The sequence below is a fragment of the Falco peregrinus genome, chromosome W (genome assembly GCF_023634155.1).
Source record: "Falco peregrinus isolate bFalPer1 chromosome W, bFalPer1.pri, whole genome shotgun sequence".
In the NCBI taxonomy this organism is placed as follows: domain Eukaryota; kingdom Metazoa; phylum Chordata; class Aves; order Falconiformes; family Falconidae; genus Falco; species Falco peregrinus.
Window position 1 is genome coordinate 10,779,587 of NC_073743.1, and position 16,020 is coordinate 10,795,606.

The following is a 16,020-nucleotide window of genomic DNA, read 5'->3' on the forward strand; positions in this document are numbered from 1 at the left end:
GTGAGAGGCAATTCAGTAATTGTTCAGATGGTTGAGTTCTGGGAATATTGATGTTACTATTCAAACTGAAGAAGTTAGCTGCTTTTGGATAGAGGTGGGTATTTTATTAATCAAGAATGTATATGTGTGTGTATATATATATTAAAAAAACCCCAACTTTAAACCAAATAACCTTCCTAGAATTTGTAGTCTTTGTCTCCTGCCCAAGCACTTAAACAGTGGAGACTACGGAAAGGTATCCTCTTGGACTTAGCAGCTGAAGTTGAATGCATGTTGGGTACCAAACAACAACTTACAAAGCTTAAGACATTCCATCGCAGTTAACAAGGCAAGGCCCAGCAAGTGTGCCTGTATTAAATCAAAATATGTGCATATATAGCCCATTGCATAAATATATATGTGTATATATACATATTTACAGGGAAATAACACCATTTGCTGCAAGAACTGTGAACCATCCTTAGTAATTGACTGTGCTCTCATAGTCTGCTCTTTTTTCATTTGCCTCAAGTAGCAGAGGCAAAGCAGAGTGACTGAAAGTCACAAAAAAGCAACTTCAGAGATATCAAGGTGCAGGAGCAAAATCATGGACTCAACGACATATCGATATGATCCTAGTTGAAGCCACTTAAGTTTCTGCAAGCTTATATACAATTTTCATATTCATACACACGTCACACCTTAATTCTATTGGTTACATAAACTGTTCACACACTGCTATACAGATACTAATTGGTTAAAAGCATACAAGCATTAGTTAGTCCCATCATTAAAATTGTTGACATTCCTGCGCTCATCAGTTCCCAGCTCAGCTCCTGTTTTTCTGCCTGCTTAACTGCCAAAGATCCTGTTTTCTTTGTTCCAGGTGTCTTTCTCACACAACCTTTCGGCCTTGCTGAACAGATAAAGCTTTTAATCATATCTAGCTGCTAAAGCAAGAGTGACTTTTGATAGGCCGCATGTCCCTTTTCTTCCAAATACATTGTTACATCAAGGCACTAAGAGAAGCAGAAGTATTAAACATTATTGGTTTATTATTTGTCTGACTATTAGATACTGGCTGCAGGGGAAAAATATCTGTGCACTTGGACAAAGATACTTGCTAAGCAGAAAACTTCATAAAGATTATTGATTTTTGTATATTCAATGGCATATGGTGCAACTGCATATCTGGGTAAATCAATATTTTTTTTTTGGTCTGGCACAATTATATAAATGTGTGACATCCTAATATAGCAGGGAAAAGAAACCTAAACCTACCTTTATTTCCTTTCCTGCTATGAATGTTTTACAATATGATTGCAAGTTGTCTCATGTACTTTGGCCCTGGAGTTATCTCTTGGATGGAATCTGATAGGTATGTACAGGGCACTGACATTGAGGCTGCTCATTAAGTGGAAAGAGAAAGAAGAGTGTGTTCCAATATTAATAAAAACAGGACCTTTTGAAGAGGAACACCTAAAGATTTAAGTTCTGTAGACTGTGGGGTTTTTTAATTAATTTTTAAAAATTTTTATAAACTCATTTGGTTTTGGAATAGCTGCATGTAAAAGAGAACTGCAACAAAATTATTTTATCTTTTATCTGAAAATGATCATTCTACCTGCAAAGTAGGACTGTGGTTTGATTAAATAGCTCGCTAGCACATTTCTGTGAAAAAATAGGTCTCTCTCTGGTTTATCTCTATTGTCTGAGAAAGTTTATAGTAATTCTCCATCATGCCCAGGGAAAAGTAGTTAAGTTAGAGGACACCTCGGTATGTGATTACTATTACTAAAATATGTCATTAGGTATGGTTTAAGCTGGAGAACATGTACTGGTAAGAGATACCTCTGAAGTGGGGTGTGAGTACATATACAGGTGTGAATATTAACAATAGGAAGTGAATGATGAATGATGTACCACTTATCTATAGGATAATATACTTATGTTTATCTAAAAGTTGGGAAACGTCCAAGGACCCTTATTGCTAACATGACAGATGTACTAATTGCTAAGTCCTTGGATTTGTCATCTTTAAAAAGGCTATCTGGTCCTAAGTTCCTGTTGTTTATACAACGTGGCAAGGACAAGGACTTAAATCATGGTCACTAGTTTAGTGAGATATGTAAATGAGTTCCTGGAATTGTAATGAATATGCAAATGATTACCTGGAAAATTAATGAATAGGTATGAGTTGCTTGTATAAAGAGGGGACTGAAAAATCCCCTCGGTGTGCATGACTTTGGTGGAGCGATCCCCTATGCACCCAGTGCTTTCGAATAAAGATAACCTCTGCTTGCTCGTATATTGGTGAAGTGATTCTTTAAATCAGAAGGAACAGAGACAGAAGCTTGCAGAACATCCTTCCGTTTGACTGTTTCCTAGTTTTAGACTTCTGTTTTATAAAAGGAAATTAAGATTTTTATGGCTGTAATGTTAACATTCAGAAGTGAACCAGTGGTAAACTAGAGATCTCATGTTTGCTGACAGCCTGAAGCTTTGGCATTCACAAGTGAGTTGTTTTCCAGTCATTCATTCATTCAAGATAATGAAGGTGAAAGCTCACAATGATATGACAACATTATTAACTATTTAAATGCCACCTAAAGCTTTTAGGAAGGGCAAAGAAATGTTAGGATTACTAATATTGTTATATTGGCTTCCAGGATTTAGTGACATTTAGGAGTGCAACCATGTGCATTTGTTTTTCCTGATTCCCAGCCATGGTTAATCCAGAATGTTGTCTCACATTTATGCTGTGCATGTATCCAAATGTGGTTCCACTAAGAATCTACGTTTGGCTCCTGTATTCCCTCTATAGCATTCCTGTGGGCTTCTTTTAGCTTGTACCACTAAAGATTAACTGTGTGCGGAAATCCTCCTTTGGCAAAGTATCTGTGCTGCTTTCTTCTTCCCTCTTACAGAAATCACTGATTCACTGGTGGAAATGTGCTTTGCCAACCAAAATAGCAATTTAACTGTCCTCTGAGGTCATGACTTTTCTCTGGAAGTCTGTGTTATGGTAAAGGACTTGCCAACACAGGAAAGTTCAGTGGCAGGCTACTTGGGATTTCTCCTGTCCTCAAGGAATTAAAGATATTTCTTAATGTTTCAGAGTACTTTGGAGTCAAATTCACTAGATTTTTTTCCCAGCTACAGTATGAATAACATACAAAACTGTAAGAACTTATTCAAATTGGTGAAGGACACAAGGAGGAAAGAGATGCAGTGATTGGCTCAGCTGTAGGTTATGCTTCTGTCTTCCATCAGTGGAATTAAGGCTTCATAAAATGGGGAGGTAACATTACACCAGTGTTCTGGTCCAGGAAGACCCAAGCCAGGGAGGTTCTTTGCTATACCCAGAGTGAGATTAATACACAAACGAGATCAAATGCCACTAATCAAGGAAATTTATTGTGCGCTTATATAAACAAAGCATTCACGTGTTGCGGTAAGAAAATAGCGATAGGAAAGGGAAAGATAGGAAAGAAGGAAATCTAGCAAGCAGTTGGGACAGAATTGCAAGAGATAGTCGCCAGCATGAATCCAGTGGTGTCCCGGTGGTCCATAACCTCTGTTCACATTGGTGGTGGGGGTCTCTGGATCGTCACTTATTGTTTGGTGGCACAGTCTTTTATAGGGTGTTCAGGGGGGTTTTCTCCCACACAACGGCATGTACTGCATTCCTCCATGGGGCACATGCAATTACTTTGTAGGTAGGGGTGATTGTCCATGTCTAGGCACATCCCTCACAGTGGCATGGACTTTCCTTGACCCTGGCCAAAAACTGATGTCAGACAGCTGTTGTCTCCTTATTTATTCACAACTGTTAAGTCTTGCAGGAGCTCAGCAAACAAGCTTTGAGACAGACATTTTGAGATATGGTCTCTCACAACCAGCAGTTTGGAGCTCCCCTGGAATGACGAAAAATATCTGAAGTTAAGAGAGCTGGAAGCAGATGAATTATTACTTTTTTAATTTATGTCGTTCCCCCTCCCCCCAGTATAGCTTTGGCAACTCATGTATGAGGAAAGTGCATGGCAAAAGGGGAGAACCTGTAATAGCATCACCATGGATGTGGAAAATCAAGAAAATGTTTCTGAGGAGGGTTACTTCCTGTAGTGGCTCACATTCCCCAGTCCTGGATGTTCTTGTGAAACATGCAGGGCTGAGGCTGTGGGATTTTGGGTATACTGGTAGATGAAAAACAGGACATGAGCTGGCCATGTGCGCTTGCAGCCCAGAAGGCCATTCATATCCTGGGCAACATCAAAAGAAGCGTTGCCAGTAGATCAAAGGAAGTGATTTTTCCCCTCTACTTTGCTCTTGTGAGACCCCACCTGGAGTACTGCACCCAGCTTTGGGGTCCCCAGCACAAGACAACCATGGACCTGTTAGAGTGGGTCCAGAGGAAGGGCCGCAAAAATGGTCAGAGGACTGGAACACCTTTCCTATGAAGAAAGGCTGAGAGAGCTGGAGTTGTTCAGCCTGGAGAAGAGAAGGGTCTGGGGAGACCTTATAGCAGCCTTTTGATGTATAAAGGGGGCTTATAAGAAATACACTTTTTACCAGGGCCTGTAGTGACAGGATAAGGAGTAATGGTTTTAAACTGAGACAGGGTAGGTTTAGATAGGACATAAGGAAGAAATTTTTTACAATAAGGGTGGTGAGACACTGGAACAGGTTGCCTAGAGCAGTTGTGGATGACCCCTCCCTGGAAGTGTTCAAGACCAGGTTGGACAGGACTTTGAACAACCTGATCTAGTGAAAGATGTCCCTGCTCACAGCAGGAGGGTTGGACTAGATGATCTTTACAGGTCTTATCAAGCCACAGTATGTTATAATAGAAATAAATCATTCACACGGAGATAAGAATGCACTGTATGCAGTGACGTGTCAAGTGGAATTTTGTCAGGCATGGACATTAAGCCATTTAATAGTATAAGATCTAGGCTGTCAAAGATTACAGGGAACTTGTGATTAAACTAGCTGTAGTTGTGTTTTCAAAAGCCTTTCAAAATGTATTTGCAATATGACTGTTCTGAATTTGCCTTGTCAGATTCCTGGTTTTGATAGTCTCAAGCTTTTCAGATTGCTTTAATGCCTGCTGTTAAGGGAGACTGGAAATGTATGTTGTATGCAAGTGTTGCAGGATCTGACTATCAGCCAATTGAAAACACACAGCGTCTCACTTTTTTAGCTGTTGGTTCCATTAGTCAGACCTTAATAGCATAATTCAGATTGGAAAGGACCTCAAGAGGTCTCTAGTCCAACCTCCAGCTCTGAACTTGGATGGGGTTGCCTCAAGGCTTTGTCCAGTTAGGTCTTCAAAATCTTGGTGGTACATGTTTCTTAGAGAATCATCTAAATTCTTTTTTGAATAATTGGAAAGAAAGATTTCTCATTTCTGCTCTTCAAGTGTAGAATTATTTGTGTGTTTTACCAGAGTCAGACTGTGGTTATGTGACGTTTGGTTTTTGTTTTGGCTTGCTCAATACATCAACTTAGAGGAAAAAATATGCTGTATCCAACAGCCTGAGAGGTGAGGCTACTGCTGTTCCATGTCCCCAGATCCACCCAGTAGTAAGACTGAAGGTATATTCTCAGCAAGTATGCACACACGTATATGCTGCATGTGTACATGGCCGGCCATACAGATCACAGAATGATTGAGGTTGGAAGGGACCTCTAGAGGTCTTGTCCAGCTCCCCTGCTCAAGCAGGGCCACCTAGAGCTGGTTTCCCAGGACCATGTCCAGATGGCTCTTCAATATCTCCAGGGAGGGAGACTTTACAACCTTTCTGGGCAACCTCTTCTAGTGCTCAGTCACCCTCACAGGAAAAAAGTGTTTCCTGATGTTCAGATGGAACTTCCTGTGTTTCAGTTTGTGTCCATTGCCTACTGTCTTGTCACTGGACACCACCAAAGAGAGCCTAGCTCTATATTCTTTACAGCCTCCCTTCAGGTATTTATACACATTAAGATGCCATCTGAGCCTTCTCTTCTCTAGGCTAAACAGTCCTAGCTCTCTGCCATTCCTCATAGGAGAGATGCTCTAGTCCGTTAATCATCTTTGTGGCCCTTTGTTGGGCCTCTCCAGTATGTCCATATCTCTCTTGTACTGAGGAGCCCAGAACTGGACATAGGACTCCAGGTGGGGCCTCACCAGTGCTGAGGGGAAGGCTCACATCCCCTGTGATCTGTCTGATCACAGACACTCAGAGCACTCACACAAACACAGACAGCACTCTGGCTGAGCAGGATGGAGGTCTGCAAGTGAGAATATACATATACACACACTTATATGTTCAAGGTAGATTCCTCCAGCAGCAGGGCTCAGGCACTCAGTCTGCCCAGTAGCTGGCCCTGGATCTGTCTCCTGTTACTGGCACCTGGCTGTACAAGCTCCTGAGGCCCCAGCCTCACTCCACACAGCTGGCCAGGACTTCTCTGGTCCCATGTGTTGTTGTTCCCCCCCCTGCTCTCACCCTTAGACACACAGGTGCTCTCACACCCAGAGCTGCTGGTCCTTAAGATACCCACTTACCCCCTTGCTCCCAGGCTGCTTCACTTATCGGCTAGTCTGTCTTGATCTTTATTGGTGGTCACGCTTGCTCACACAGGAGGAAGTTAAATCAATTAATTTCTCAAATTAGCACTGAGAGTGCCTGCAAAAATCTGGATGTATGTTATTCTGCACAGAAAGAGCAAATATGTTTCAAGTACAAATCTGTTGTCTGAAGATTTGGCTGGGAAATCAAAATCTATGTTAGACAATTACACTGACAGCTGAGTGGTAAAAGTATTACAAGGTTAGAGCAGTTCTGCTGTCCTTTCTGTGCTCTGCCATGGACTTGGGATAAATGCATCATCTTTTAGTGCCTCATTTTCCTATTTGTAAAATGAGGATCACCTTTCACTTGCTGTTTATTTAGATTTTAAGGCCTTTATGACAGTGTCTGTAGCTTACTATGAGATCTGTACAAAGCCCCAGTATAAGGGCTGCGATCTCAAGTTTGGATCCTACTCTGGTCCTCCCTTGGTGAGTGCAACTCAGAATAGCTACAGACATATAAAGAGGTTGGGTTTATACAAAAGGAGGGCAGTAACTAAATTCAGGATGACCTACTTAGACCAAGCCTACTGGGTTACTAGATACTAATGAAATTCAGTGTAAGGAGCTATGAAGCAGTAAGGAAAGGAAATTACAACAACCTGAGGAGGGGTCACCTTCGGTTATATATTATAGAGCAAGCATGTTAATGGAGAACAATTTGAAAATTAAAGTAATTGAAATAGTAAATAAGCATTCTGCATGATATTTCAAAGCAGTGCATCAGAAGATTATGCCTGCCTTTAAAAATCTCTCAGTAAAAGTGCTGAATAAAAGGCAGGGGAAAATCATCTTTGCCTAGTTCAATAGAAAGCTCTTCCCCCTGCCCCCCATTTCAAGGTGCCTATCTGCAGTATTCAAGTACCACTCAGAATTGTGAAGGAGTCCAAGACAAAACAGAGGGGTTTTTTAATGTTTTTCCCTATTAATAATGTGTATGTATCTCTGCAGGGGATTTTACTGAGTATCATTTAGCTTTATTGAAAGGGCATGTGTTTCACTTTGATGTGATGACAACCATACTGGGACAGAAATGGGTCTTCCTTGGAAGAAAATCCAAAGTTTGGATTCTGTTCCTGGGAGAACTTCTTGTTCGGCCCTTTGAAAGCTTAAATGTGGGTGTTTGGTGTCTAGTCCCTGGCAAGAGCTGCTACAAAGAGATGAGTTTGACATCAAGTGATATCTTAAGGCACTGAGAACTTTGCAGATGAGAGGACCTTGATTCATTTTATGAAGAGAATAGGTAGGTGATGGGAGCCTGCAGTGCAGAGGTGATTTATAGTGCTAAGGAGGGTCTGCTAGTGTGGAACCTGGAATATGCAGGATCCTGAAGCTATTGGTTGCTATAAAAATGTTCTTGCTACAAAATGGAAGTGTAGAAACTGGGCAGCAACAGGGTAACATGGATTTTGAAGGAGTAGCAGATTTGATCAACTCACTTTTTATTCAAGTTAATTTAAAGGGGAGGGGCAGGGAGAAAATAAATTGCTATTAATATCTTCATTTCCAAGTTTGAGATCAACAGCTCCTGGGGTAGATAGAGCCTAACTCTCAGTAGAGGAGGCTCTTGGCCTTGAACAGGTTCTTGTATCCTAGGAGCAGTAGTACACACCTCACAGGGCACTGCTAAGTCTTTGGCTGGCTGTAAATATATAAGATTTACAAATCAACCAAAAAAAACCCAAACCCCAAACTAAGAGCCTCATCAAAGTAAAACAATCATTAACAGACAGGGAATGACATATACTCAAAGTTTTGTGTGTGCCCTAGCAGTCTATTTCTAGTCTCTTGGTTGCCATCTATAAAATTTAGGTTAACCAGAAATAACTCAAACTGAAACATAGCTGTCTCCTGGCTATGTGCCTTTGCTTCTCTTCAAAGACATTTTTTTCTGAGAAAATAAACAACTGTTCTTTTTATGTAAGCCAGTACTTGGTAGGACTGTCTTTGGTAGTCAATACAGGGAATTTTGTTCATTCTTTCCTAATCTCAAACATCATCAACTTTAAATGGAAGACACATCAAGAACAGCATTCAGTTATGCATATGACAGTTATTCATAGTGCTGCAAGTTGTGTAACCTGTTTGTTGGTACTGGGGGCACAACTTTTGATCTCAACTTTTTGTTTATTTTTCAGCTATAGATCTACGCTTGCAATAGTGAACCTGATAAATGTCAGATGAGTCATTGTACCCATGTATTTACTGTGGGCCAAAAGCAGCTTTGGGCCTCCTTACCTCCACATTAGTACCAGCCAGTGTGGCATGTGTATTTTACATGTGGGTGTAGAGGAATTTTTAAAGAACCAAGGACATATGTTAGCATTGTCCGGGTTGGACAACCCAGGCCTGTTAGTTGAAGCTGCAGAGCAACTTTAAATTGTCTTTGGAACAAGCAGTGTGAGAAAGAAAACAAGCTATGCGCAAACAAGAAGCCAGGTGCAGAGCAAGTCCTGGGAACCGCAAAATCAACACACTCTCATCGGAAAACTCTGATCAGGCGCCTGCAGCATGCTCACCAATCAGCAACACAGACCCCACGTGACCAGAAACTTTTATCCAATCACCTGTGTGTAGAGTCATGTGAGCGGTCGGTTTAAGTTATAAATATGACCTGTTTGTTTAATAAAGTGAGCACGGCATGTAGCCATATTGGTGTGATTGTCGTGACTTGGCCGACTCTCCACGGGGGACCCTCTTCGTGTGGAGGCACTGCTTTGCTCTGCACTAAGACCAGAACTGTGCTACCAAGGTTTATCAAATAACAATTCTATGGCAACTCATACAAAACAGCACATTTAGAAGAATATATATGACGCTGTATACAGAGCTATTAATTATGTTTATTTAAATGTTTCCAACTTCAATGCAATAAATTCTCCCTCCTGTCCCTGTGACATGCACTTTTCTCCATGACTTAATCACACTTTAGGGGAGAGGGTGTAAATTCTTCCTTCCGTGTGATTTGTGCTGAATAAAATGCTAATGGCGAAGTCTATCCCAGTGTAAACAATGGTGGATATTTTCTTTCTGTCAATAACTATATTGTATAAGGCCATGTGTCTGTAAAAAATTATTCACACAGCTCGTAAGATAAATACTGCTGGTCTGGTTTTCCTTCCAAAAGGGTATGCATGAAGAGGAAAACTTCCTAGCAGCACAAAATCATGCTAAGTCATGGATGGGGAAATTTCAAAAGGAGTGCAAAGAACATCTGGCAAGGTCACTGCACAGTTCCTTCTGCTCTGTTTAATGGTAAATTGCAGTTATAACCTATGTTAGCAAATGTTAGTATTATGTTAGTACTTATTAACTAACGATGTATGAGTTGCTGTGTTACTTGTCACTTAAGCTGTGATATTTAGGAGTCCCTGCTCTCTGGACCATGTTAACCTTGGTCTTTAATCTCAAGACCATAACCAGAGCATCTAGGTTCTATTGTGTATGGGATGAATTATTGGACAGCTTGGCAAGGTAGATATCTAGTCGTCCAACTTGGCAACAAAACTTATTTTTAAGGTGTCCTGAAGTGAACTACCTGCATTATAATACTAAAGAACGCACTCACAGGTCAAGAAGACCCTCACCCAGGTGAAGACCCTTCCTCTGCGCAAGCGTAGTAACTGAAGAGGATGACACAGCAGATATTATAATTATATGCAAATTAATAGCCAATCATTGTAACTGGGAGTATACTACCTTATCATTTTTGTGTATAAATATAACAGTGAGATCAATATAGTTGTGCTTGATTTGTGGAGATGCCACGAAGCACCCAGTGCTGCAATAAAGAAATGCCTGCTTATCTACTTCATGTAGATGGGGTTTTCGTTCCCTGGCTAACATAGTGACAAAGGACACAGAGAAGGTAGTTACTGAATGCCGCTTTTGCTTCAGTCTTCACTGCCAAGGCCAGCACTCCGGTTTCCCAGACCCTGGAGGCAAGAGAGGAAGTCTGGAGAAAGGAAGACTTTCCCTTGGTCGAGGAGGATCACGTTAGAGATCATTTAGGCAATCTTGTCACCCACAGATCGATGAGTCCCAATGGGGTGCACCCCCAAGTGCTGAGGGAGTTGGCAGATGTTATTGCCAAGCCGCTCTCCATCATCTTTGAAAGGTCATGGAGGACAGGAGAGGTGCCTGAAGACTGGAGGAAATCCAATGTCACTCCAGTCTTCAAACAGGGCAAGAAGCAGGACCCAGGAAACTACAGGCTGGTCAACCTCACCTTCATCCCTGGAAAGGTGATGGAACAGCTCATCCTGGAGGTCATCTCGAAGCATGTGGAAGAAATAGTTATCAGGAGTAGTCAACGTGGATTCACCAAGGGGAAATCATGCCTGACCAACCTAATAGCCTTCTATGATGGAATGACTGGCTGGGTAGATGAGGGGAGAACAGTGGATGTTGTCAACCTTGACCTCAGCAAAGCTTTTGACGCTGTCTACCATAACATCCTCACAGGTAAGCTCAGGGAGTGTGGATTAGATGAGTGGACAGTGAGGTGGACTGAGAACTGGCTAAATGGCAGAGCTCAGAGGGTTGTGATCAACAGCGCAGAGTCTAGCTGGAGGCCTGTAGCTAGTGCTGTTCCCCAGGGGTCAGTACTAGGTCCAGTCCTGTTCAACTTATTCATCAAAGAAGGGACAGAGAGTAACCTCTGACGAGCGAGGGGAAGCAAGCGGCCGACTCAATGTGAGTGATAAAGCAAGCTTCGATTTATTACGGCGCGATTATGTCTTATATACAGTTCCAGTTAATTATGCCTACAAGTCATCTGCTGATTGGCTAAGCTCTAAAGGGTTACATTTTCATACATCCTCCAACTTGCGGTTTCTGCGGAGAGCTAGCTACATATTTTTTTTTCCTCTCTTGTCTACGCGAATTCCTCAAAGTTATTTACAACATTAGGCACAAGGTCAGCGTTTTTCTCAGCTTCCTTATCAGCATGCCTCAGCATAGCTGCAAGGCCTGCTTCAGCTAACTTACGCTAACTTTGTTTCACAAAGAACTTTAAGGGAGTCATGGCCATGATCACACAGCCATTCTGCAACAAACCTCAGCAAGTTTGCAGATGATACAAAACTGGGAGGAGTGGCTGATTCACCAGAAGGCTGTGCCACCATTCAGTGATACCTGGACAAGCTGGAGAATTGGGTGGAGAGGAACCTAATGAAGTTCAACAAAGGCAAGCATAAGGTCCTGCACCGAGGAACAACCCCATGCACCAGTACAGGCTAGGGGTTGACCTGCTGGGGGGCAGCTCTGCGGAGAAGGACCTGGGAATTCTGGTGGGCAGCAAGTTGACCACAAGCCAGCAGTGTGCCCTTGAGGCCAAGGCAGCCAGTGGGATCCTGGGGTGCTTTAGGAGGAACATGGCCAGCAGGTCGAGGGAGGTTATCCTCCCCCTCTACTCTGCTCTTGTGGGACCACACCTGAAGTGCTGTGTCCAGTTCTGAGCTCCCCACTTCAAGAGAGACAGGGAACTACTGGAAAGGGTCCAGTGGAGGGCTGCAAAGATTATTAGGGGACTGGCACCTCTCCCTTATGAGGAAAGGCTGAGATGGGCCTGTTTAGCCTGGGGAAGGGAAGACCGAGAGGGGATCTTATCAACGTCTACAAATATCTTAAGGGTGAACGTCAAGAGGATGGGGCCAGGCTCTTTTCAGTAGCGCCCAGCAACAGGACAAGGAGCAAAAGGCACAAGCTACAACACCAAAAGTTCCATCTGAATATGAGGAAGAACTTCTTTACTTTGAGGGTGACAGAGCACTGGAACAGGCTGCCCAGAGAGGTTGTGGAGTCTTATTCTCTGGAGACATTCAAAACCCACCTGGATGCAGTCCTGTGCAACCTGTTCTAGGTTAACCTGCTTTAGCAGCAAGTTGGACTAGACGACCCCCAGAGGTCCCTTCCAACCCTGACCATTCTGTGAAAATGTATCAATTTAGAACTACGTTTTATAGCCATTATTAAATAAGTATGATGAAAAAACTTGTAAAAAGATAGCTAGACACACTTAATCTCTTACTGGAAAAAACATTCACATTATGAGACTAGAAGAATATTTTTGGGTGTCAGTCTCCTAAAGAACACATGAGTAATTTCACCCCTATTTACCACAAGGAACACTGAAACAATGAACTTACCTTTAACACTTTTTCTGTTAACATCAGCTCCTTTTTCAAGTAAATACTGAGCAATTTCTTTGTGGCCTTTGTAACATGAGATCATCAAGCACGTATGCCCATGACGGTTTGATACTTCCAAGTCTGCTTTGTGCTCCACAAGATATTTTACTATTTCCAGGTGACCATCAAAACAGGCAGCTCTAAGCGGAGTTGAACTTGTTAGAGTTGTGTTATTGACAGATGCACCATGATCTAACAGACACTGAACCACCTTCAAGTGGCCAGCAGCTGATGCTGCCCATAATGGTGGAGCTCCCTCAATGGTCTCACCATCAAAATTAACTGAACCACCAATTTCTATAGAAGCAGAGCAACAGTCCAACAAGTATTCCACCATGTCAACGTGCCCATAACGGGCTGCCATCAAAAGTGGTGTGGCACCATTGGTTTTTTCTGAGATTAGTAAGGCCACCTCTTCTCTAGTTTTGCTTGCAAGTAACTTGGAAAGGAGCCGCAGCTTGCCATCACAAGCTGCATTGAACACTGCTGTCTTTAAATCCATTTAGTCTGTACCTCTTTCTTGAAGGATACAGACCTGCTTTTTTCAGAGTCACAAACAAAAGCTTATTAGAAACACACAGCCCAAACAGAGTATCCCCAACTTTTTCTCAGATCAGGCAGATGGGACAACATGGAGACTCTAAACGAGGTCCTGACAAAGCACAGGCTGCACTTGGTAACTCTGCAAAAGAAAAGAATTCTGAATGTTTTTACTTTCTACTTCTCAAATAAGTACATACAATTACATTTTTTCTACAGTTATACTCAAACCACTGGTGGTGGTGCACCAATGTCCAGCTGACTTCCATGGGACTTCTCTAGACTGCACAGTGCCCCTTAAGGAAAGATGTTGAGCAGAAAGCCAGATCCTAGCAGTGCAGTATCCATACCATTGGCACGAAAACACTTTCCCCTCACGACATAACAAACCCTACACTTGTATCAACTTCTGCTTTTAAGCACAGCCTAAACAAAGAACCATTAGCGCCCACCCACCCCCACTCCCCCCATCCCCCCTCAGGTTCTCTGCGGAGGCCCATGCTCACAGACACACGCGACCCCGTGTTATCTCCACCCTACTGGCAAGGGAACAAGTTCAGAACCTGACCGGAAAGACGCCCTTGCCAGAGTAGTTTGATTTAGTATCAGACACCAAAACCCTGAACTTTCCCTTCCACCACAACCACCCTCAGCCTGCCCAAAGCCCCACCCCCTCCCCTCCAAATCTCCTCCTTCAAGACGACACCGTATTTGCCTCCCACCCCAAAGCCACCTACACGCCCCTCTCCCCCCCCAGGATTACCCCCGATGCCTCTCTTCAAATCGTCCCCCTCTTTTCCACTCCAAGTCCAATAACCACTCGCCCCCCAAGCTCACTCCCTAACCTGGGCAACCCTCCCCATACCACCTCAGGGTCCCCAAAAAACCCTTCCCAGCTTCCTCAGAGCCGCTCCACACACAACGGCCGCGACAGGACGGCCTCCACCGCCTGCCCAGAACCGGAGAGGCAGCAACAGCGCCATCGCCCACGGAAAACATATCTGTGAGGAAGGACCCAAGGGTGCGGGCTACCTCCCCAGAACACCACCGGCTCTCTCCCGCCGAAGTCACCCTCACAAGGAAATACCCACCGCCTCCCGCACTCCGTCCAGCTCTTTCACGACAAACCTATCCCCACAGCAACTAGCCTCCACCACTAGCCCAACATCTGGGCACAGCGGAACCTACCAAACACAGCCCGGCCACCACCAGGCCCAATGAGAAACACGCCTAAGCGCCGCCAGCCACTCGGAGCAGGACAGGAGGTGGGACTACGCAGCCGCTCAAGCTACACCGAGAGCGGGGCGGTGCTGGCGATGTGGTAGCTGTCCGCTAGGGGGGTGAGCGAGTTTCCTGGCACTGCCCTCCGCTATAGCGTGAGTGGACTGACAGAACGTAGCGGGGAGGAGGTATGGTTTGGTTAGGTTAGCTGTGGTATGGGGACAAGATAGGGGGTGTCCTTTTCCCCAGACCGTGCCTTATTTTCCTTTCTCTAAAGTAAAACAAAGGGCGGAACAGCGCTACAGCGGAGCATGCACAGGTGGGGAGAGTTGTCGCAGGGGTGAGGGGACAGCGGGGGGCGCACGGTACCGGGGGAGGGGCGCTTCCATGGAGAGCAGTAAAACCCCGCAGGACTGCAGGAGGAAAACCCTCACGGCTGGCCACGTGTGGATCTGCTTAGCAGATCCGGGCAATAAACCCATCCCTTGCAGAGGGATGCAAAACCAGCCCAGTCTGGAGAAAAAAAAAAGTGGGCGTTTTCTCCTCAGAAATAGATCAGTTTACTGCTAAATTGAACAGGGTAATTAGATGCTCCTTCATTTAGTGGGAAAGGCAGCCATGAAGGCTTGCAGTGCCAGCAGCTCAGAGGCAGACCTGTTCACCTGTGATGTAGGCCAGAGTGAGGATCTGGTGTGGGGGCTCCAGTGCCTTCCTGTGCCTGTGGGGAGGGATGGGAGCCCCAATGCCCTTGTCATGAAAATTCACAACTGGCCTGTGCTGACTGAGGAGAGGGGCCAGGATGCAAAATAAAGAATTACAAGGGTAAATATTTACTCACACACATGAGGTGTCTCAGCCAGATTGGGGCACCACAAATGTGGTTTTACACAGGGCTCTTATACCCTTCAAATGTTCACGTACAACATGATTTGACTAATCACTAACACACAAGTTGCAATTTAAGATGGACAAGTATTGAAATACAGCAATATTGATTAGTTTTCAACAGCTCACCTCTCACAATGTCTGTTATAGGTCGCAGGTTTTCCCGCTTGTCTCAGCTACATTGGGCACCAGTTGTAGTCAGTCCAACTCAGCCTCACATGGGGCACCAATTGTTGCAGCACAAACTAGCAGGCTGCAACAAGGCTTTTACTGTCAGTCAGATTCTACTGTCCATGCTGTTTCTCCTTCCTCCAGAGGCCGGGCCAGGCCAGGCCAGTTGTGTTATTGACAGATGCACCATGATCTAACAGACACTGAACCACCTTCAAGTGGCCAGCAGCTGATGCTGCCCATAATGGCGGAGCTCCCTCAATGGTCTCACCATCAAAATTAACTGAACCACCAATTTCTATAGAAGCAGAGCAATAGTCCAACAAGTATTCCACCATGTCAACGTGCCCATAACGGGCTGCCATCAAAAGTGGTGTGGCACCATTGGTTTTTTCTGAGATTAGTAAGGCCACCTCT

The 16,020-nt window shown here is 44.0% G+C and overlaps 1 protein-coding gene across 3 annotated transcripts; it reads right to left on the bottom strand.

Moving 5' to 3' along the window:
• Positions 1-3,311: 3,311 nt before the first annotated feature.
• LOC129783166 (protein fem-1 homolog C-like) lies at positions 3,312-14,901 on the bottom strand. 3 transcript variants are annotated; one of them, XM_055793023.1, is made up of 3 exons: positions 14,418-14,898; positions 12,745-13,468; positions 3,312-3,896 (listed from the first exon to the last, which is right to left on the bottom strand). In XM_055793023.1, exons 2-3 carry the CDS (start codon positions 13,286-13,288, stop codon positions 3,829-3,831), a joined length of 612 nt encoding a protein of 203 aa, XP_055648998.1. In that variant the 5' UTR covers positions 13,289-13,468; positions 14,418-14,898; the 3' UTR covers positions 3,312-3,828. The 3 variants fall into 3 exon arrangements, 1 of the variants encoding a protein (XP_055648998.1); XR_008745138.1 differs by having other exon boundaries at positions 3,326-3,930; positions 12,752-13,468; positions 14,418-14,895; XR_008745137.1 differs by lacking the exon at positions 3,312-3,896 and adding an exon at positions 8,659-11,253 and having other exon boundaries at positions 11,654-13,468; positions 14,418-14,901.
• Positions 14,902-16,020: the final 1,119 nt, after the last annotated feature.

What these genes read in the sequence shown, in the direction of transcription:
- LOC129783166 (XM_055793023.1), bottom strand. Translation starts at nt 13,288, where the DNA reads ATGGATTTAAAGACAGCAGTGTTCAATGCAGCTTGTGATGGCAAGCTG. An exon ending in TAACAGAAAAAGTGTTAAAG is followed by an intron (nt 3,897 to 12,744) that starts GTAAGTTCATTG and finishes TCGTCATTCCAG; the next exon opens with GGGAGCTCCAAACTGCTGGT.